The 21,002-nt window shown below is 57.0% G+C and overlaps 2 protein-coding genes across 4 annotated transcripts in view; one reads left to right on the top strand and one right to left on the bottom strand.

The window, feature by feature from the left end:
• Positions 1-21,002, top strand: part of PPP2R3B (protein phosphatase 2 regulatory subunit B''beta) — a 52,862-nt gene that overhangs the window by 16,245 nt on the left and 15,615 nt on the right. For both annotated transcript variants that reach the window (XM_070603543.1, XM_070603544.1), the window contains exon 2: positions 12,548-12,733. In XM_070603543.1, coding sequence (XP_070459644.1) covers positions 12,548-12,733 — 186 coding nt within the window. The remainder of the gene's footprint in view (positions 1-12,547; positions 12,734-21,002) is intronic.
• Positions 284-21,002, bottom strand: part of LOC103543810 (uncharacterized) — a 56,954-nt gene continuing 36,235 nt past the window's right edge. For both annotated transcript variants that reach the window (XR_011535711.1, XR_011535712.1), the window contains exon 14: positions 284-12,805. The gene's annotated coding sequence lies outside the window, so the exon portion shown is untranslated. The remainder of the gene's footprint in view (positions 12,806-21,002) is intronic.

The following is a 21,002-nucleotide window of genomic DNA, read 5'->3' as shown; positions in this document are numbered from 1 at the left end:
CAGCTGGGGAAGGTGTGAGTCTGTCCCGAGATTTTAAGGAAAGTGCCTGCATTTGGAGACCCAGGAGTGGCATCTGCCCCACACTGGTCCTGCTTTGACAATAGGAAGACAGGTGTGGGGCAGTTAGGGTTTCTCCTGACGGTCCGCTGGGCTGTGTGGGAGACCCGGAAATCCCTCCAGCCTCGCCCAGGATGGTTGTGCCTGGGGGCCCGGCTCCCCGCAGAGCCCATGCAGGAAAGTCTGCATTGCTTTAGGGCTGCTGCTTATCAAATGAAAATCACTCTTTGGGAATCAAACTTTATGAATTCATTTCACGGGAAGTTGTTTCCCTTCACAGAAAACATGTCTCAACCTTGTTTCTCAGCCGTGACGATGTGCATTGCGTAACGTGAGTGCTCCCTGGGCCGCAGGCGGTGGACCACCGGGTCTTTCTCATGGGGGTTGTGGGGGGAGCAGAAGGAGAGTTCTCCTGGCTCCTTTCACCCCAGGATGTTGGCGGGACGATTCGGGACACAGCCTTGGGGGGGTCAGCAAACGTCTTTGGGAGAGGCTGGGGGTGGAGGGAGGGGGGTGGTGCTTCAGCCTGACGGCCACGCCACCCGCTCAGTGGCCCCCTGGCCCGGAGCAGAGGACCCTGGGGTGCGGCTGTGCCGTCCACAGTGGAGCCATCCCTGCTCCCGCCTCCCATGTCCACCCACCTGCCCTGCCCAGGGATTCTCGGGCCTTCTGGGCGCCGAGCAGCGCTGACTCCCGGTGGTCACCACAGGCTCCCTCAGGCCCAGGATGTGCTCGGCTCGCCCCGCTGGAAGGGGTCCTGAGCGTCCCGTACCCCGGGGGTCCCATCGCCCGCTCTCCACACACAGGCTCAGGCGCAGTTGACGGGCGCCTCTGCCCCCCACGCTCCTCCACTCTGTCACCTTGCTGTGGGCCCGGACACGCCGTCCAGCCTCCCTGCAGGGTCCTTCAGGTGGGCACACAGACCCCGCTGAGCGTCATTTCAGACCCCAGTGTGGCCACCCCCTGGGGACAGTCCTGGACTCTGAGCTGACCTCCCCTCCCTGGGGTGACAGCCTGGCCTTCCAGCTCTGCCCGTCCCAGATGGCAAGTGGGTCACACTCTGGGGTCACAGGCCAAGCAGGTCCCAGGCCGAGCGGGTCACAGTGTGGGTGGGGTCACAGTACCCTGCAGGAGGGGTCATGAATACCCGCTTTGATCCACATTCCCAGGACCCCGGCAGCCGGAAGCGGCCCCTCTGTCCACTCAGCTGTGGATGCAGGCTCCCCTCACAGGCCACTCCAGAGCCACACGCACGCCCCCATGGGAGCCCGTCCTGTGGGGCAGGTGCAGAGCCGAGCTGACAGTCAGTGTCCAGGCCGGGGACCCCACTCAGCCGGGCTCCCCTGTCTGCGTCAGTGTTGGGGACCCAGCTCTGCTCCCTCCTGTGAGCGCGGCCAGCCCAGCAGCCTCCACAGTGAGCCCGGCCCCTCCTGTGCTGGAGGGAGAGCCTTTGCACAAACCCGTGTGCAGGGCCTGGCTCCCCTGTTGCTGTCTTTGGCTCCCCTGTGTTAAACTTTGACCTCTGGCTCCCATCTGTCGGCGTGCAGTGTTGTTCGCGCGTTTAGTTAGCGCACCTCCTGCCAGCTGGCGTGGACGGTCCACGGGAGCCGAGGAGAAAGCTCACGGCCCACGCGGGCCTCCTGTTGGGCGGCAGCATCTTTGGGGCCTGGGCTCGCCTGGAATCCACAGGCCGCCCCCCTGAGCTCCCTGGCCCCGTCCAGGGCCCCGTGCCGGCCTCGCTGCTGCATCCGGTCTCAGACAGGGCCGCCCAGGACGCTGCTGGGCTTGGCTGCCCCGGCCCAGCGTCCCTGCCTGGCCTGCTCTCATTCTGCCACCTGTGCCCTGTCCTGGCCCGTTGGAGTCGGAGGGACCCATCCGATGTCCCAGCACGTGCCCTCTGACCCCTCTGGGACCTGACCATCCGAGGCTGGTGTTGGGAGGTGTGACCCCAGAGACACAGCTGGACGGATTTCTGCTGGGCTCCCCCATACCTTTCTGCAGGAAAAGAGATGCCTTTGCTTTATCCCAGGGCTTGGATTTTGGTCGTGGGGGCACCGCTCAGCCCCACTGTGTGTTCTGGGAGGCCCGTGGGCGAGTCTGAGGTCCCAGGAGTGGGGTCGAGTCAGGGAGCAGGCTGCCGGGGCCCTCTACAGAAATAGCTGTCCGTGAGGCGGTGCCCCTTGATCGGGGCTGCAGGGGGCCCGCATGGGGCGGGTGGGAGCCCAGGCGAGAGGCTTGGGGACCCGAGTGCCCCCTGGTCGGCTGGTTGTCATTTTTTAAGAGGCCTGAGCCGTACTTTAGGACTCTCCTTTCACACACACATGTGTGTGTTTTTGCCACTTTTGTTCATCCCAGTCATCTGGCCGCGTCCCCTGGAGGTCGGGGCACACGCCCCACGGTCCCTGCAGGACCTGCTGAGACCTGTTTTGCGGCCGAGGAGGCGGCCAGCCCCCAACGGGCACCCTCTGTGTTGGAAAAGAATGTGAGAGCTGCAGCTGTGCTGGGGCCGCATCTATTTCTGTCCCGGAGATTAAACTTGTAAATCTCCCGTGTCCGCAGCAGGCTGTTTGTTTCTCGTTGTCCGGTCAGCTCCGTCATCGCTCCGGGGAGCTGGGCCCGGCCTCCCTGGGGGCTGGACCTCTGCTTTTCCCTGCAGCGTCTGCCGTGTCCGTGTGGGGCTCCTGGGGCCGGCGTCGGCCAGCTCTGAGGCGCGTCGTTTCCCCTGGTCGCCTGGCCTGACACGGTCCCTGTCTCTCTCTAGTACTGTCCACACCTCCGCCTCCTGTGCGCACGTCAGTCCAGCCACCCCACGGCCCCTCGACCCTTTTCCGTCTTTTGAAATGTTCACCCTCTGCGCCCTTACGTCTTATGTGGGTCTCTTCTAAATAGACACGATTCTCTTTTTCCTTCTGATCTTCATCTTTGAACTGTGCCGTTTGTCTGTTTCCACGTGTTATGACTGTTCGTCCATCTTGGTGTATTTTCGTCCCGTCCTGTCTTGCCTCCTCTTTGTCTTTTCCTCTCCTACTTTGGAGTATTCCCTTGCGCCTAGCTGACTGCTCATCCTAGAAATGGCCACTACTGGATTTTTCCAGGTGAAAAATTAATACCTTTGCCCTCCAGCTCAAAACACTCAGATGGGGGCCGGCCCGGTGGCGCAGCAGTTAAGTGCGCACATTCTGCTTCGGCGGCCCGGGGTTCACCAGTTCAGATCCCGGGTGCAGACATGGCACCACTTGGCCCGCCATGCTGCGGTAGGTGTCCCACATATAAAGTAGAGGAAGATGGGCACGGATGTTAGCTCAGGGCCAGTCTTCCTCAGCAAAAAGAGGAGGATCGGCAGATGCTCAGGGCTAATCTTCCTCAAGAAAAAAAACCAAAACTCTCAGACACTTCCATTCCACGACCCCATTCATTTTACACTGCTGTTGTTGCCTTCAGAGGGTTTTTAAAAAGAAATAAAATCACCTTCTTATGATGATTCACACAGTCAGCGTGTTGAGATTTGCCCCCCATACGCCCCTTTCCTGCATCTCCGACCTGCGTCAGGAGCACTTGGCTTCTGCCTGACGCACGGTCCCCCGCACATCCTGGACCAGCGTCTGCTGACAGTGGCCGGCTCGCTTTTGCTTCTCTTCCGTTTTGGTCTCAAACTGTCTCCGTGTTGGTCTCGTGTGGCAGACACCTCCCTGGAGGTGGCGTTTGGGCGAAAGGGCAGCCGCTCTCCTCCAGCTCTGGCCCCTGCATTTCTGTCGAGAAGCTGGCTGCAGGGCTCCTGGGTCGCTCCTCTGGAGACGGTCCCCTTTTCTGTTCCGTTCCGTCTCCTTGTGGCAGGTTCTGAGGCTCTGCTGCTGATGTGGGTGTTGTCCAGTCTCGTCATCCGGTGTGCAGTGTGGGTGGCTCTGAGGACTCCTGCTTGGGGTTCCTTGGGCCTCGGGTCTCAGGATGTGTCTCCAGCTCTGCAGCTGCAGGCTCAGCACCTGCGTCTCCTCCCTCCCGGGGCTCGAGTCCCTCCCAGCTGTGCTGCTCTGCTCTCCAACCCAGAAAGCAAGCGTGTTTCCTGTTCTTCTGGACGTTTTATTTGGGGCTGTCTTAAGTCTCCTCACTCTTGCATCTTCAAGCCTCTCCCTGTCTTGATATGTGAAGCGTGTCGGCTCTCATTCTCAACGACGCCAGAGTCCGGAGCCTTCGCCAGCCCGGCTGCTCCCTGCTTGCCGGCTCTCCCCCATGGTGCCTTCCTTCCATGTGTGTTTGTGCGTTTTGATCATGAACGCCTCACTTTCCTTGGAACTTGGGGCGTTTTCTGAGTCCCGAGTTGAGGATGGTTCCCCTCAGCGCATCTTGCTGCTTCCGGGCACTGCTGATCTGCGGCAGCCTGACGTCGTCGGCTGGAGGGTTTGGGGACCAGGCACAGGATGTACATTTGGTTTGCACACTTGACTCGGGAGCTTCGCCACCACCCCCAGCCCCCAGCCCCTTGACGCAGCACCAGCTTCCAGGCCTGTGATTGTCCTTTCCTTCCTGGGGTCGGAGGTTGGTGGGGATTTGTTTCCAGTTCATTCTTCTCGCTGCAGGGGCCGCCCCCGGGATCCCGCTCAGGGGGCAGCCTCCGTCGAGGATGCTGGATGTGGCCTCCTGTCCCCGAGCTCTGCAACACTGTGAGGCGACGGTCACTTCACCCCCTTGGGTGCACTCCCTGAGGGCAGCGCCTGTCCAGCCTCTCCTGGCCTCGCTGGGTGCCCCTTCCCAGCGTCCGTGCCCTGAGAGTCCTTCCTCTCTTGCCAGTCCGTGAGGCACTCAGGAAGATGTTTGTCAAGTGCTCTCCCCAGCATTTCCAGCTGCCTTCCTCAGAAGGGCTGGTCCGGGCCCCTGGGTGTTGACAGGGCCACAGAAAGAGCACACGTGTTAGCATTTACCTCTCCCTGAGTCGATGCTGCAAGCCCAGCACCAGAGCTGGGTCATCCAGTGTTGCGCTGTGCCTCAGGGAGTGAGTTGGCGGGAGACGCTTGGTTCCCCGTGAGTGTGAGAGACATGGAAGGTTCCGGGCTGGGAGAGACTCACTGTGGACAGAGGGAAACAGAGTCACGTGGCCAAGTTCTCTGAGGTAGCAGCTTTCCAAACAAAGCGGAAGGTGTTTTCCTTTCAGGGGAGCTCTTTGGGATGTGCGTTCCATCACTGCATATTGTTGGGGGCCTGCTCTGTGCCAGGCACTGGAGGGTAGCTGCACCTTCTAGTTGGGGTGACAGAAAAGCCTGCAGAGCCTGACTGGGGTGACAGTACCTGTGAAGGGGCAGCAGGTGTGGTGGGATGTGTGTTCTGTCAGGGATGACCTCGTGACCTGGGGTGAGGTTCCTGTGAGGGGGCGGCAGGTGGGGTGGGATGTGTGTTCTGTCAGGGATGACCTCGTGACCTGGGGTGAGGTTCCTGTGAGGGGGCGGCAGGTGGGGTGGGATGTGTGGTGTGTAGGATGACCTTGTGACCTGGTGTGATGGTTACTATGAGGGGGCGGCAGGTGGGGTGGGATGTGTGGTCTGGTCTGTCGGGGATGACCTTGTGACCTGGGGTAACGGTTACTATGAGGGGGCGGCAGGTGGGGTGGGATGTGTGGCATGTCAGGGATGACCTTGTGACCTGGGGTGACGGTTGGTGTGAGGGGACGGCAGGTGGGAGTGGGCTCAGGTGGGGGGTGTTGTGTTGTCTGTTGATGACATGCTAGTGGCAGGTGGGATCTGATCATGGTCTTAGATGAGGTAAGGCAGTGTTTGTGGGGTGCCTGGGAACAGTAGGCACAAAGGCCCTGAGGTGGGCAGTGACAGGGGCAGTCGTTGACGCCTCCACACACCCGCTGTCCCCCAGGGAGCTGTGGTGCAGTGGTTCTCAAACTCCTGACCCAGGGGACCGTCCTCCTGTACCAGCGTGTTGGTGGAAGGGACGTGTGGTGCCCTCAAGGGAAGCCCTCCTGCTGGCGGCAGCCAGTGTGGCCATGCGGGGTGTCTGCAGAGCGCTGTCAAGAGCACCAAAGACCTGTGGTTGTGTCTTTGCCCCTAAGTTTGTAGCTGCCTCCCTTCCTCCCTCCCTCCGTCTGCCAAATTCCCCCCGTCCGCATGGCTCTGACCACAGGAGGCCGTCTCTCACTGCGCAGCCCATGTGGGCGCCCTCCCTCCACCGTGGTCAAGCTCCTGAGGCAGTAAGCTCGCTCGTGTCCCTCTGCCCGTCCCGTGCTGCCATCCAGAAGGTCATGTCTCATGGAGCCACGCGTGTGCCCTCGAGGTGAGGCCTCAGGGCCCGGAGCAGAGGAAGACAGGAGCTCTGCTGTGTTCCAGGGTCAGAAGGACCCGGGCTGCCGCACGAGGCAAGGGGTTCCTGGAGATCGGCGAGCCGCGCGTCCACCCCCAGGAACAGACACACGAGCTGAGGCAGAGACAGGCCCTCACGTGGCAACCCTGGGCATGGGGGCCTCACGCATGTGCGTGCGCGTGTGTGTGTGTCTGCATCGCGACCAGCAGGCCCTTCCCCACCAGCCCCGTCTGGGAGACCTGTTTGGCTGTCGGGCCCCATCCCCTTCCTGTTCCTGCCCCTGGAGACAAGCGGACCAGCAGACGGTGGGGGGTGAAGAAGGAGGAACAGGTGACTGAGCCGGTGCCATCGCCGTCGTGGGAATCTCTGCGCCACGTGCTCAGGAAGCGGGTAGAAACCGTCAGATGTGGTTCACCCCGTGCGGGGTGAATACTGCCTCCTAGAGCGACCCGCTCAGTCTTTGCAGCTTCGGAAGACGCGTCGGCGTGTCTCCACCCGCAGAGGTTTGGTGAACTCGCTGCTGACGCACGGCTTTGGCCCCTTGCGAGGCCCACACAGGACCTGGGGCTCCCCGTGCCCTTGGCCCAGGCTGGCCCCTCTGCCCGGGTGGCCCATCAGCTTCCCCCTCCTGGACTGCGGCCGGGCCTGCGTCACGGGGGCCCGGTGTCCATCCTCCTTGGACCTGGCCCCCCATGTCCTTGTCTGTACCTCTGGCCTCTCTTGTTCTCCGAGGCCTCCCCGCCCAGCAGGGCCGTGGGAGGGTCGATCGGCCACTGTACAGACCTCAGACGTTGTCCCCGTGGTGCCTGTTGTTCTGAGTTCGCGAGCACAGGGCACGTGCTCAGATGTCATAAAGTAGCTCCCAGCGTTGCCTTGGACCATCTGTTAGACCAGCGAGAGAGTGAAGCCGACTACAAACGTGATCTGAAAACTCCCGCGTGGTGACAGACGGCGCAAAGTAAATAAAAAGACGTGGGGCCTGGGGACGCAGGGCAAAACTCACAAAGCCTAAGACACGTGCCGCCCTGGGAACGGTCAGAGGAGGAACAGAAATGACGGCACAGCGTGGAGCAGAGAAGGGGCAGGAAAGATGGTGTCCTTGCCTTTTAGACAAATGAGGAGATGCTCCACCCGGTTCAGAGTACGGTGGGGGTGGAGCATGATGCCCATGCGGTGTTTTGGTTCCCCCAGATGGCGGAACCTCAGTTTGACGGCGCCCTCTGCTGACGGGGCAGGAGGGAAGGCAGTGTCGGAGATGCTGGTGGCCCCCGGAGCTCCTCCCGCAGGAGCACGTGGACGAGCCACACTCTGGCGGTGCTGAGGCCATGCCATGCGGGCCGCGTCCCTGTGCTCCCGTTCAGATCAGGGCCTTTGTAAGCTTCTTGTGCTCGCTCACCTTTAAACAACGCGGGACAGGTGCCCAGCCCGTGGTGGGGACCGCCCACCTTCAGGACTGTGGTGTGTGCAGACACCAGCACCAGGGACACCAGGCCCCCGAAGCTCCCTCAGGAGGTGCTTGCGTGTATCCTCGCGCCCGGGACAGGAGCCACGAGCACTCGCTGCTGCGGTTGCTCCACAAAGGGGCCTGCTGGCCTCCCACCCTCCCCTCACGCGTGCTGGCGGCCAGGTCACTGCGAGGTCACCAGGGCACAAAGGCCATGTTACTTCCCCAGGCAGAGCTGCCAGGACCCCAGGGCACAGCCTTCCTCACGGATCCCAGCCCGGATTCACGTCTGCGTAGACTGCGGATTCATGAGGAGGTCTGGTTGCCGCGCGTGACTTGTGCAGATGAAGACAGACTTCCTCGTGAGTGTCCGGCGAGGTTCCAGAGCTGTCGCTTGGCAGCCCTTGGGCAGGAAATGTCCCTGTGTCTCCACAGGAGGGGGGACGGATAGTGGGCGTGAGCGACACAGGGCCTGACACCACATGTCCAGGACGCCCCAGTGAGCCCGCCCCGCTGCTCTCAGGGCTTCGTGTGGTGGAGTCAGCATCACACCGTCGCCAGCTGGAGTTTGCCTGTGGCCATCCAGGTGAAGGAGGGCGCCCACGGGGACGCTCGGCCAGCCAGGGGGGCCAGGGTGAGCCTCGTGGTGGATTGCTGTGCACTGACAGACGCAGGAAGATTTGATTTAGGTTCTTTGTCACGTTCTGTCCATTTTGTCAAAGTCCTTTTCTCAGGACCGGCCTGAATATTAACCGTGTAATGGGTCTGGCAGAAGCCGGCTGACACGGTGACAGCAACCTCGTTTTCAGGAATCACACCTGGTCGTGGGCGAGAGGCCGAGCAGTGGGTCTGCATGGAGGCGTAGCAGCGCCGTCATCCCTCTTCCTCGTCCTTTCCCAGGTGACCAGGAGCGTGGCCTCCTAGCGCTGACTGGCAGGGAACGACGTCCCTGTGACTGAGCAGCCCAGGGGTCTGTGTCAGCCCAGCCGTGGACTGGGGAGAAGGCACATGGCTGACAACGGCTCCAGAACCAGCCCAGGGGCAGTCACCCCACAGTGTAGGTGCCCTGCCCTCTGCCTGGAGCGCCAGACTCCTGGTGCCTCAGTTTCCCCACTGTGAATACGGGATGCTGGTGGCACGTCAGTCACAGATTGTCCTGAACGCGGCAGTTGAGTGAGATGGCGCATGGGAAGATGTGGTCGGTGCTCAGGAAACACCAACACGGTCTCGCACAAAGGTACAAGCGCAGCGACTGTGGCCGACAGCTCAGGGCATTGGGCTCGCAATTCATTCGGCCTCGCCGGAGAGAGGAAAAGAGAAAGATGGGAAAACGGAACCACCGCCACAGGGGAAGTAAACGTAGGCATTTAGGGGCACAGCAGTTAAGTTTCCAGGCTCCACTTCGGTGGCCTGGGGTTTGTGGGTTCGGATCCCAGGCGCAGACCTGGCACCGCTCGTGAAGTCACGCTGAGGCGGCCTCCCTCATATGAAGTAGAAGAAGATTGGCACAGATGTTAGCTCAGTAACAATCTTCCTCACAAAAAATTTAAAAACCGAAAAACGACCCTCAGTCTTTGTTCAGAAATCGAGGGGAAAAGTTATCTTCCTGAAAGCGAATCCTGGGCACCCCCAGCAGGTCTGTTGAACCGAACCTTCTCCTTCCAAGGAGGCAGCTCTGGGTGTGGCTTCCCCTCCCGCCTGTCCCTGGGCCACGGTGGGTGTGGTTTTGGCCCAGTGCTGCTGTGCAGGGCTGTCACATCAGGACTCAGCGATTCTGACGCTGTAACCCAATCCCCGTGGAACAGGACATCCCGGGCTGGGAGGAGGGGGATCAGCCTGTGTCCCTGGGTGCTGACTCGGCCCGAGTCTCGTGAAGGGTGGGCCCGAGGTCATCGTCCAGCCTCTGCTCTGAGGCTCAGTCCGCAGTGTGGTCCTCGTGCTTCCCACCGTCCATGGCAGACCCGCCTCGCTCAGCACAGCCGGCCTGCGAGGGGTGCCGGGACCTCAGGGCCGCCCTTTGCAGCCTCTCCTTTCTGATCGCCACGCCGTCCACACCTGCCTCTCGGCTCTCAGCACTGAGGTGACCCTGCGTCCAACCCCTGACTGTTTTATTTGCCCTGTTGTGATCACTGGGCTCATTGTCGTGCGTCTGCAGGCTCTCCCCATAGCCCCCCAGTACAGCAGACTCACGACAGCAACACCTCTGGACGTGTTGCTGCCGTCTGTGGGTCACGTCAGTGGGGCAGGACAGGAAGCATTTACAAGTGACTCCTCCTCCTAGCGCTGGAGGGAAAACAGACAGGGACACAGGGCGTCCCGGGACGTGACTGAGAGGATGCAAGGCCGTCCCGAGACGTGACTGAGGGGACGCGGGGCCATCCCGAGAGGTGACTGAGTGGGATGTGGGCCACTCCGAGACGTGAATGAGGGGGATGAGGGACCGTCCCAGGATGTGAGTGAGGGGATGCAGGGCCGTCCCGAGACGTGACTGAGGGGGACGAGAGGCCGTCCCAAGACGTGACTGAAGGGGACATGGGGCCGTCCCGAGACGTGACTGAGGGGGACAAGGGGCCATCCCAAGACGTGACTGAAGGGGACATGGGGCCGTCCCGAGACGTGACTGAGGGGATGCAGGGCCGTCCCGACACATGACTGAGGGGGACGTGGGCCCCTCCCGAGACGTGAGTGAGGGGGACGAGGGACCGACCCGGGACATGAGTGAGGGGATGCAGGGCCGTCCCGAGATGTGACTGAGGGGACGCGGGGCCGTCCTGAGACGTGACTGAAGGGGATGTGGGGCCATCCTGAGACGTGACTGAGGGGATGCGGGGCCGTCCTGAGACGTGACTGAAGGGGACATGGGGCCATCCTGAGATGTGACTGAGGGGGACGAGGGGCCATCCCAAGACGTGACTGAAGGGGACATGGGGCCGTCCCGAGACGTGACTGAAGGGGACATGGGGCCATCCTGAGACGTGACTGAGAGAACACGGGGCCGTCCCTGAGATGGACTGATGGACTGAGGAGGACGCTAGCCGGTCCCAGAGGCTGCAGCTGGGTTGGGAAGAGGCCCTCGTTGCAGGACAAGATGTGTAGGACACCCACAGGTTTCAGTGTGGAGCCGTGTTGACTGTGTGTCCTGGTGGCAAATTGGTAGTGCTGTTGGTACCTGGTGTTCCAGCCCCTGGTCCCTGTGGCATGAGGCGGTGGCTGCGTGAGCTGTGCTCTGTCACTCGGCCTTGGGGAGGGTGGCTGACATGTGAGTGCCCCGTGGCGCATGGACTGGACCCCTCCAACTGGGCGTCTGGGCCTGCTGGCACTGCTGTTGCTCTGGGTAAGAACCACACTGTGCCCGGTCACTGGGCCCGCCCTGAACCCTCTGTGGCGTTTCCTCGGCCTGCTGTGTTGTGTGTGTGTCTCCTGCACGCTCAGGGTCTGCAGGTCCTATGTGGTCCCGTGGTGTCCCGTGTGCATCGGGTTCCCCAGACCTTGTTGACTTGGGACCCTCACAGTGCACTCTCCTGACCGTCCGCCCACTCCCGGCCCCATCAGCCCCCGTGGCCTCAGGCATTGGGTTTGTGCTCCTTAGTCCACTCCTTCCCAGGTAGGACGCTGGGCTGTTCCTGACTCTTGAGACTGTGGCCTCATGTCCCCAGCCATAGAGAATGCAGGGTGTGGACCGGAGCTGCGTCCACGGGCCGGACTGTGCCTCCCTGTCACTGCCCGTCGAGGACAACCGGGTGCCTGGTCCTCGGCGGCCGTCTACGACCCGGCTCCCAGGAGCTGTTTCTGGCCCCAGAAGGCCTCTCCTGAGTCAGCGTGGAGACGCTGCTGAGTCCTGCTGGGCGACCGTGCCCGCTGTGGCGGGAACAGCGAGCCTCATGGCCTCAGCCTCAGAGGAGGCTCAGAGCCTCTCCCCCCACGGTGCTGCAGACCCGGCCCGGGGCCGACTTTCGGCAGTCATTCCTTAACCGGGTCCACTGAACAGCCTCTTTCTGCTTGGGGGCATTTTAAACAACTGTGTTTTATATACAGAGTCCCCCCTTCCGCCTGTAACGACAGCCCCACAGCAGGTCAGCTCCCTGAATCCCCGAGGGCACGTCCCGACACCACTGTGTCTTGGAAAGTGTGTCAGGAGGTCAAACTTCTCCGAGGTCGTTGTTGCTGAAGGTGCTGGCTTCACTTGGGGTGGCTCAGCTGCCGTTCCGCATTCTGGCGAGCAAGAGGCCGCAGGGCCAGATCCTTTCCCGGAGGGCCATCCCAGGTCAGGTGACAGACGTATGTCCCATTCTCCGGGAGGCACACGTGGGAACCAGCGACTGCAGGTGTGGGCTCCAAAGAGAGGCCACACCTGTCCTGGCTGTGAGCGAGCACCGTTGACGGCCCGCCTGGAGGACCCTGACCCCAGGAGGACCGCGGGGCAGTTTCCCCGCAAGGACCTGCGCCGGCCTCCCGGGCAGCCTGGGCCGTCAGCTGTCGCTGTTGCGGGGTCACACTGAGGCAGGGCTGGGGGAGGCTCAGCAGTGTGGGTCAGTGGTACGTGACGCTCCCTTGTGGTGTGTGACCTTTCGGGTGTGGGTGGCCTCATGGCTGGAGTTGGCCCCCAGGATCGTCTGGCGTTCTGTGCACATTGGGGTTCCGCGGCCCCGTGCGCTCACTTTGAGAACGGTGCCGCCCCTGTCTGTTACGGGTTCATGTGAGGACGGTGTTTCCCGTTCCCAAGTCCTCACCACCTGTCTCATTTCTCAGGTCCAGACGAAGAAGGAGGAGCCCCTGCCGCCAGCCAGCAGCCAGAGCATCCCCACCTTCTACTTCCCCCGAGGCCGTCCGCAGGGGACGGTGAACGTCGATGCCGTCATCGCCAAGATTGAGCGGACCTTTGCCCAGTTCCCGCACGAGAGAGCCACCATGGAGGACATGGGCAAGGTGGCCAAGGTGGGTGCCCCGCGGGCGGCCTCTGGGCAGCACCACGTTCACGGGTTGGTGCTTGTGTTCTGTTTTCAGGATCTGAAACACAGTGCAGACTCTGTATTAACGTTTGTGCCGAATATTGAAGAAGACAGACGCGCCTGTGTGTCGTTGCCCTCCCAGATGGAGCAGCGTTCACCTTTGCGTTTTTTAAGCAACTGATCCCCCGAGGTCCGGCCTGGGCCTTCCTCTGCGCCCTCCCGCCCCGTGTCTCTCCCTGTCTAGGGTGGGTGCCGATGGACCCACAGTCCCCTTTGCCCTTGTGCCTCCGGGGTGCTTTCTCTCTCTTTCTTCGTCCCCGCCCTCCCCTCTGGAATGTCTCTTCCTGTTCTGGATGCTGACCCTCCGTCCACGTGTGTTGTGAGCAGGTTCTGTCCCGCCTGCTGAACGGCTCACGTGCTCCCTTTTGATTGCCGTTTTTAGGGCTTGTCCTCTTTTCTTGTTGGAACAGCTTTATTGACAGAACTCTCGGGCCACAGTTCACCCATTTCAAATGTACAACTCAGCACAACGCAGCGTATGCCCGGAGTTGTGCAGCCGTCACCGTAGTCAACTGGAGGACGTTTTTGTCACCCCTAAAAGAAACCCTGTACCCTTTAGCTGTCATCCCCCTGCCCCACCCCCTGCTAATCCACTTCCTGTCTCTGTAGGTTCGAGTATCCTGGACATCTTATGTAAACAGATGCGTACCGTGTGTGGCTTTTTGCGTCTGCCTTCCTTCCCTCAGCACACAGCCAGACCCCGGCGACACGGCGGGCTCGGCTCCAGGCCCCCACAACAAAGTGAATGTCGCCATAAAGCGAGTCACACGAATTGTTTGGTTTCCAAGTGCAGATAAAAGTTAGGTTTATGCTATGCTGTAGTCTAAGTGGGTGATAGCATTGTGGCTAAAGAAAAGTGCATACCCTAATTAAAAAATACCATATTGCTAAAAAACGCTAACCAGCACCTGAGCCTTCAGCACGTCCTCTTCTCTTTGCTGCTGGAGCGTCTGGTGAAAAACGCAATAAAGCGCGGTAAAGCGAGGAGCAAGAAAGGAAGTGCTTTATTGCAAAATAAAGCAAAAATACGCGTGAGCCTGTGTTTTCAAGGTTCGTCCGCATTGGGGCATGTCGGTGCCACGTCCTTTCAGTGTCCCGTTGTGCATTTATCCGTTCGTCAACTGATGGACGTCTGGGTCGGCCCACCTTTGGGCTGTGGTGCACAGGGCTGCTGGAACACGCGTGTGCGAGTCTCGGTGTGCGGGTGTAGGGTTCTCTCGGATACACGCGCCTAGGAGTGGAATCGCTGGGACACATGGCGACACCATGTTTAACGCTTTGAGGAGCCACAAGACCGTTTCCCAAAGCAGCTGCCCTGTTTTGCGTTCCTACTGGCAGCGTGGGAGGGTTCCCATCTCGCACACCCTCGCCAGCACTTGTTGTCTTGCTGATTGTAGACAGCGTGTCCTATTTGTGCATCTTCTTTCTAGAAATGTTTGTTTAGATCCTGTGCGCGTTCTTTAATTGGATTGTCACTTTATTGTCCAATTGTAAGAGTTCTTTATATATTCTAGATTCAAGTCCCTTATCCAATACTTGGTGTGCAGACATTTTCTCCCATTCTCTGAGTTGTTTTTTCTTTTTTTCAATTATACGTACTCAGCACCTGAAAAACTGAGAATTGACCTGAGCTCTTTTTAACTTTTCTTTTGCTGAGGAAGACTGGACCTGAGCTAACATCTGTGCCAGTCTTCCTCTATTTTGTATGTGGGCTGCTGCAACAGCATGGCTTGTTGAGCGGTGTGTGGGTCTGTGCCCGGGATCTGAACCCACCAACACTGGGCCACCGAAGCAGAGTGTGCAAACTGAACTACTGCACCCCCAGGCTGACCCCTTTTTTCAGTTTTTGGTAGTCTTCCATGATGCCAGAAAGTTTTTGTTTGTTTGATAAAGTTCATTTTATCTATTTTTTCATTTGTTGCCCGTACTTTTGTTGTCACATCCAAGAAATCATTGCCAGATGCAAGGTCATGAAGATTTGCTTTTGTTTTTTCCTGAGAGTTTCTAGTTTCGGCCTTTACGTCTAGGTCTTTGATCCATTTTGAGTTAGCTTTTGAATATAGTGATGCAGCGGTCAAACTCCATTTTTTCCGTCTGGAAATCCAGTTGTCTCAGCACCAAGGGTGAAGAGACCGTTCTTTCCCCATCCGGCGGCCCTGGCCCCCTTGTTGAAAATCAGTTCCCCGTGAATGTGAGGGTTTGGTACTGGATTCTGATTCTAGCCCTTGACCCGTCCTTGTGTCTTTATGCCAGTCCCACCCTGTCTTGATTACTGCTGCTTTGCAGTCGGTTTTGAAATGGGGACGTGTGAGTCCCCCAGCTTTGTTCCTTCTCAAGCTTGTTTTGGCTCTCCGTGGACCCTTGCAACTCCTTATGGATTTTAGGGTCAGCTTGTCAGTTTCTGCAGAGACGCCAGCTGGGGTTCTGCTGGGCCCGCGTTGACCCTGTAGATCGGTGTGGGGAGCATGGCCGTCGTACTACTGTCTTCTCATCCGTGTACACAGGACGTCTCCCACTTATTTAGGTCTTAGTTTCTTTCGAAAATGTGTTGTAGTTTTCAAGTATAAGTTTTGCACGTCTTCTGTTAAATTTGTTCTGAAGCATTTTATTCTTTTTGGTGCTATTATAACTGGAATGCGTCTCTAAATTTTATTTTCGGCTTGTTCATTGCAAGTGTATAAAAATGCAGTTAATTCCTGTGTACTGATCTTGTATCCTGCAGTCCTCTGAACTCATTTATTCGTTCTAATAGTGCTTTAGCGTATTTGTTAGGATTTTGTGTGTACATGATCATGTCACCTGCGGCTAGAAATAGTTTCGCTTCTTCCTTCCTGGTGTGGATCTGTTATTTCCTCGTCCCGCCCGACTGCTCTGGGAAGAACCTGCAGCGTCGTGTGGTGTTGATGTCCGAGAGTGGAGATTCTTGATCCTGGCCTTGGGAAAAGCATCCAGTCCTTCACCGCTAAGCATGCTGTGAGCGTGGGTTTTCACAGATACCCTTCATCGGGTTGGGGACATTCCTTTCCATTCCTGGTTTGTTGAGCGTTTTTATCAAGAAAAGATGTTGGCTTGGTCGGATGCTTTTCCTGTGTCTGTTGAGAGGCCCGTGTGGTTTGGTTCTTTATTCTATGGATGAGGTGCGTTACGCGAGCTGGTTTTTCCAATGTTAAACCAACCTTGCGTTCTGGAGCAAATGCCACTTGGCCATCGTATGTGGTCCTTTTTCTGCGTGGCTGGATTTCACTGGCTGGTGTTCTGTGGATGGTTTTTGTGTCCGCATCCAGAAGAGATACTGGCTGGCAGTTTTCCTGTGATTCCTGTGTCTGGTTTTGGTATTAGGGTAACACTGGTCCAAGAGGAAGATCGGAAGTGTCCCCTTCTCTTCTGTTGGAGATCGCCTTTTTAAATTTTGTTTTATAAGTATGTAAAAACATACATGGTTCCAAGGTCAAAACTCACAAACCAGATATATTCCCATAAGTCCAGAGTCTACCCCTGTCTGTTCAACTCTGGTCTCTTCCTCCCCCATAAGTAACAGTTTTCATAACTTTGGCTTATCCTTTATTTTTTAATATGAGCAAATACATACAAATGTACGTCTGTGTATGTACACACATATTTAATTTCTTCCGTTTCTTGGATGAGAAGTAGCACCCTGTTCTACGCTTGGGTGTGTTCTCTCTGAACATTATGGGTGGCGATCACTCCCCATTGGCGAGGTGGTCCTCGCTTTGCATGTTAGTGTGGGAGCATAAAAGTGACCCCACGAGCTGAAACCAGTGTAGCTTTTCTACTTCTTTGGCGGCTTTTTCCGGGCACAGTTGCTGTGCGAGAAACAGCGGGTGTCTGCTGTGTACAGCTTGGTGAGCTCCAGTGGGCCCTGTCAATCCGTCAGCACAGTCAGCATGATGAGCGTCTCCACTGGCCCCTAAACTCTGCTCGATTCTCATCCTCCCGCTCCCAGCCCCAGGCTCCCTGTGGGCACTATTGATTAGAGATTTCTAGAATTGTACATAAACTAAATCATTCTGCAGATACTTTCATTCTTTCTATGGTGGTAAAATTCACATAAAGTTCCACCAGCATTCTAGCCGTTTTAAGATGTACAATTCAGGGGCCTTTATTTCATAGACAGTGTTGCACAACCATTACCACTGTCTGGTTCCAGAACATTGACATCCCCCTACAAGGGAATCCCGGGCTCTGTAGCAGTCACTCCCCATTCCCCACCCCCAGCCCCTGGCAACCATGCGTCCCCTTTCTGTCTGTGGATTGGGCTGTTGTGGACATTTCCTATCCATGGGATCACACAGTCTGTGTCCTTCTGTGTCTGGCTTCTCTCTCTGAGCATCATGTGCTCAAGGTCCATCCACGTTGTAGCCGTGTCAGGGCTTCACTCCTTTTCATAGGCAAGTAATATTCCACTGTACAGATGGACCACATTCTGTTTATCCGCTCCTCCATAGATGGATGTTTGTGTTGTTTCCACCTCTTGGTGATTGTAAATAAGCGTTTGAATCCCTGTTTTCAGTTGTTTTCTGTGTGTGTGTGTGTGTGTGTGTGTGTGTGTGTGTGTATGCACACACACCGAGGAGTAGAATTGCCGGGTTATATGGTGATTCTCTCTCGCACTTATCGAGGAACCACCCAGCTGATTCCCACAGCAGCTGCATCATGTTGCATTCCCTCCAGCCGTGTGCAAGGATTCCGGGGGCTCCACGTCCTCAGCACACCTGGTGACCCTCTTCAAGTTTAGCCTTCGTCTTGGTTCAGGCCGCTGTCACTATGCAGCACAGTCAGGGGCTTACAAACAACAGACACTCATTCCTCTCCGTTCTGGAGGCTGGACGTCCAAGATCAAGGTGCCAGCGGATCTGGTGTCTGGTGAGGACCTGTTTCCTGGTTCACAGGTGGCGTCTCCTCGCTGTGTCCTCACGTGGTGGACGGGGCGAGGGAGCTCTCTGGAGTCTCTGTTGTAAGGACACTGATCCCGTTCATGAGTGCTCCACCCTCATGACCCAACCACCTCCCGAAGCCCCACGTCCTCGTACTATCCCACCGGGGCTTAGGGCTTCCACATAAGACTCTGGGGGGACACAGACATTCAGGCCGTAGCAGCTTCTGACGGGTACGTAGAGAGCTCCTTGTTGTTTTAATTTGCGTTTTTCTAACGAGTGACAGTATAGCGCATCTTTCCACGTGCTCATTTGTCAGCGTGTATCTTCTTTGAGGACATGCCTGTTCAGATCATTTGCCCATTTTTAAAATGCGGTGTTTTCTTACTGTTGAGTTGTGTGTCCTTTTTCTGTATTCCACATTCAAGCCGTTTGTCTGACCTATGGGTCGCACGTGTGTCCCCCCAGTGTGTGGCTTGTGTTGTCATTCTCTTAACCGTGTCTTTAGAATTGCAACAGTTTTTAATTTTGATAACATCGAGTTTCCAGATTTTTTCCTGTGTCGTTCACGCATTTGTTGCCTGTAAGGAAATCTTGGCAAACGCAAGGCCACTGAGATTTTCTCCCGTGTGTTCTTCTAGGAGCTGCTACATTTACCTTTTCCTTCAATAATTTTGAGTTGGTCTTTCGCACGTGGTGTGAGGTGATTGTCAAGCTGCCTCTTTTGCAGACGCTGCTCTGTGGTTCCAGAACCACTTGTTGAAGAGCGTGTCCTCCCGGTGGCCTGCCTGCCCCTTGCCCCACGTCAGTTGACGGTACGCGTGTGAGTCCGTTTCCGGACTCCGCTGTGTCAGCGATGCGTGTGTCCGGCACCCCAGCAGGGGCTGTCTTCACACAGCAGCTTCATCATTGGCGCACATTCGGGAGGTCCTGGTCTTCCGTCCTCCTCCTCCTCCTTTTCTGGGAGCGCCGTGACTCTTCCAGCTTCTCTGCATTCCCACGTGAGTTTTAGAGTCATCCCCGCGTCCGCAGAAAGAGCCGCTGGCTTTGGGCTGGGACGGCTCTGAGTGTGGATGAATTTGGGGGAACCACCATCGTGACAACATCGACTCTTCCCACTTAGGACACGGCATTTCCCTGCCTCTATCCGAGTCTTCCGTTTCTCTCCGTTCCATCCCGTGGTTTTCATTGTACACGTCGTGTTCGTCTCTTATCAATGTGTGAGCACTCGGGCATCACCAAGCGTTTCCTATTTCTGATGACACCGTAAATAGCATTGTCTTACTTCAGTTTATGAGTGTTCCTCGCAAGTATATAGAACTACTACTGATGTTTACATGTTGCCTTCGTATCTTGTGACCTAACCTCACTCACGACGTAGATTTTCTCGGGTCGATGAAGAGAGTCTCGCAGACGCTCACGTCCTCTTCTAATAAAGGCAGGTCAGTGGTTCCGTTGCAGTCTGTCTGGTATTTCCCTTTCCTGCCTTGTCGCACGGGCGGGACCTGTGCTGGGGTGTCGATGGCACAGGCCTCGCCTCTCCCAGCCCCGGGAGCGTCGGGCTGCCTCCACGGGGTGGGGTGGGGCTGGCCTAGGCGTCTCCACCCGTCCCGGCAGCTCCGACTGCGTCTACCATGCTGGGCGCCCTTTGAACATCGCGACGGTGTGTTCCCGCTGGTCCAGCGCTTTTCCGCGTGTGCGCAGTGACTGACGAGCGAATGTTGACCCACCTGCCTCTGGATGAGTCCCTTGTCCGCCTTTCCTGTGCCTTTGGGTTCTGACTGCTCGTGTCTCCTTAGGGCTTCATACCTAGGTTCCGAACCAGGTGGCCTCTGCTTGTCTTTCCTGGGATTTCGGTGTCAGGATGATCTGGCCTCACAGAATGGATTCTTATTATTCTCGTTTCCAGAATCATTGGTTTACAGTTGGCGCTATTTTTTTTACTTAAATGTCTGCGAGAATTCACAGTGAAGCCGTTTGGGATTGGAGTTTTTTCTCTCTGGGAAGGTTCTGAACTATAATTTCCTCTTTTTTTTTTTAACAGGTGGAGGTTGCTGGCATTTTCTTGCATGGCATTTGACTGCGTGTGTCTTTCTGAGTCTCTGTCCAGGTCGCCTGTGCTGAATTTGCTGGCACGCGCCGTTCGTAAGATTCCACATTTCAGGGCCTGTAGGGGTAGCTCTGTCTTGGGCACGTGTGTCTTCTCTTCTTATTCCAGTCACTTCGACCAGAAGTGTTTTAATCGTCTGCTCTTTCCCAAGAACTACCTTCTAGTTTTAGTGATTTTATGGAATTATTTTCTATCACCTTGATTTCAGATCTTTTCTTTGGTGTTTCCTCTCTTCTGCTTCTTTTATGGCTAATTTCTTCTCTTTCCAGCTTCTTAACGAGGCAGCGTTGGCCCTTCAGCCTTTCTTCGTTGCTAACGGAAGCGTTGTTAAAATTGCTGTAAACTTCCTTCTAAGCCGCGTACCCGACCCACGCATTCATGGCTTGGTTTATTTTCATTTCATTCCTTGCTGGCTAGATTCAGATTTGCCTAGTAGTTTCTCTTTGCTCCATGAGGAGTTTAGAATTCCGTTGTTTTGATTTTCAAGTTTGCGGTTTCCTCAGACATCATTTTGTTATTGATTTCTACTTTGATTCTGGACTGGGCAGGGAGATACACTCATTTCTGTCCTTTTGAATATGCTCAGACTTGCCTGAGGGCGAGAGGTTGGTAGGTGTCCATGTGCACTTGAAGATTCATTGGGTCTTGAATGTCAGCTTGCTGTGTGGGTTAGGTAGTGTTATCACCACGTTGTGTTTCTGCAGATTTTCTGCTGGTTCCATCAGTGTTCGAGACTAGTTCTGAGATCACCACTGGTGACTACATTTCCTCCTTGCAACCTGTTGGTTCTGCTTCCTGAACACTGAGAACTCTGTCCTCCTCGTGCCCTGTGACCCTCTGGGAGAGTGTGGTGCTGAGGGACCTCTGTCCTCCTCGTGCCCTGTGACCCTCTGGAGAGTGTGGTGCTGAGGGACCTCTGTCCTCCTCGTGCCCTGTGACCCTCTGTGGACAGTGTGGTGCTGAGGGTCTCTGTCCTCCTCGTGCATTCCCCTTTGTCATCACAGCTCTGCCCTTGTGTTCTCTGGTCACCTCCGTCTTCAGTTCCCTACTTTTGGGTATCGGTCGACCCACACGGGAACAGTGCTGTAAACCACTGAGTAAATAACCTTCTGATGCACACTGAACAGGGACACTCTCCTTCCCTGCACTGAGTGCTCCTGTGACCTGAGTCTGGCTCCTCTCTAGCTGCC

This window comes from Equus przewalskii, chromosome X (genome assembly GCF_037783145.1).
Source record: "Equus przewalskii isolate Varuska chromosome X, EquPr2, whole genome shotgun sequence".
Taxonomy (NCBI): domain Eukaryota; kingdom Metazoa; phylum Chordata; class Mammalia; order Perissodactyla; family Equidae; genus Equus; species Equus przewalskii.
Note: the sequence above shows the minus strand (reverse complement) of the source record. Positions and strands in the feature narration are given on the sequence as shown.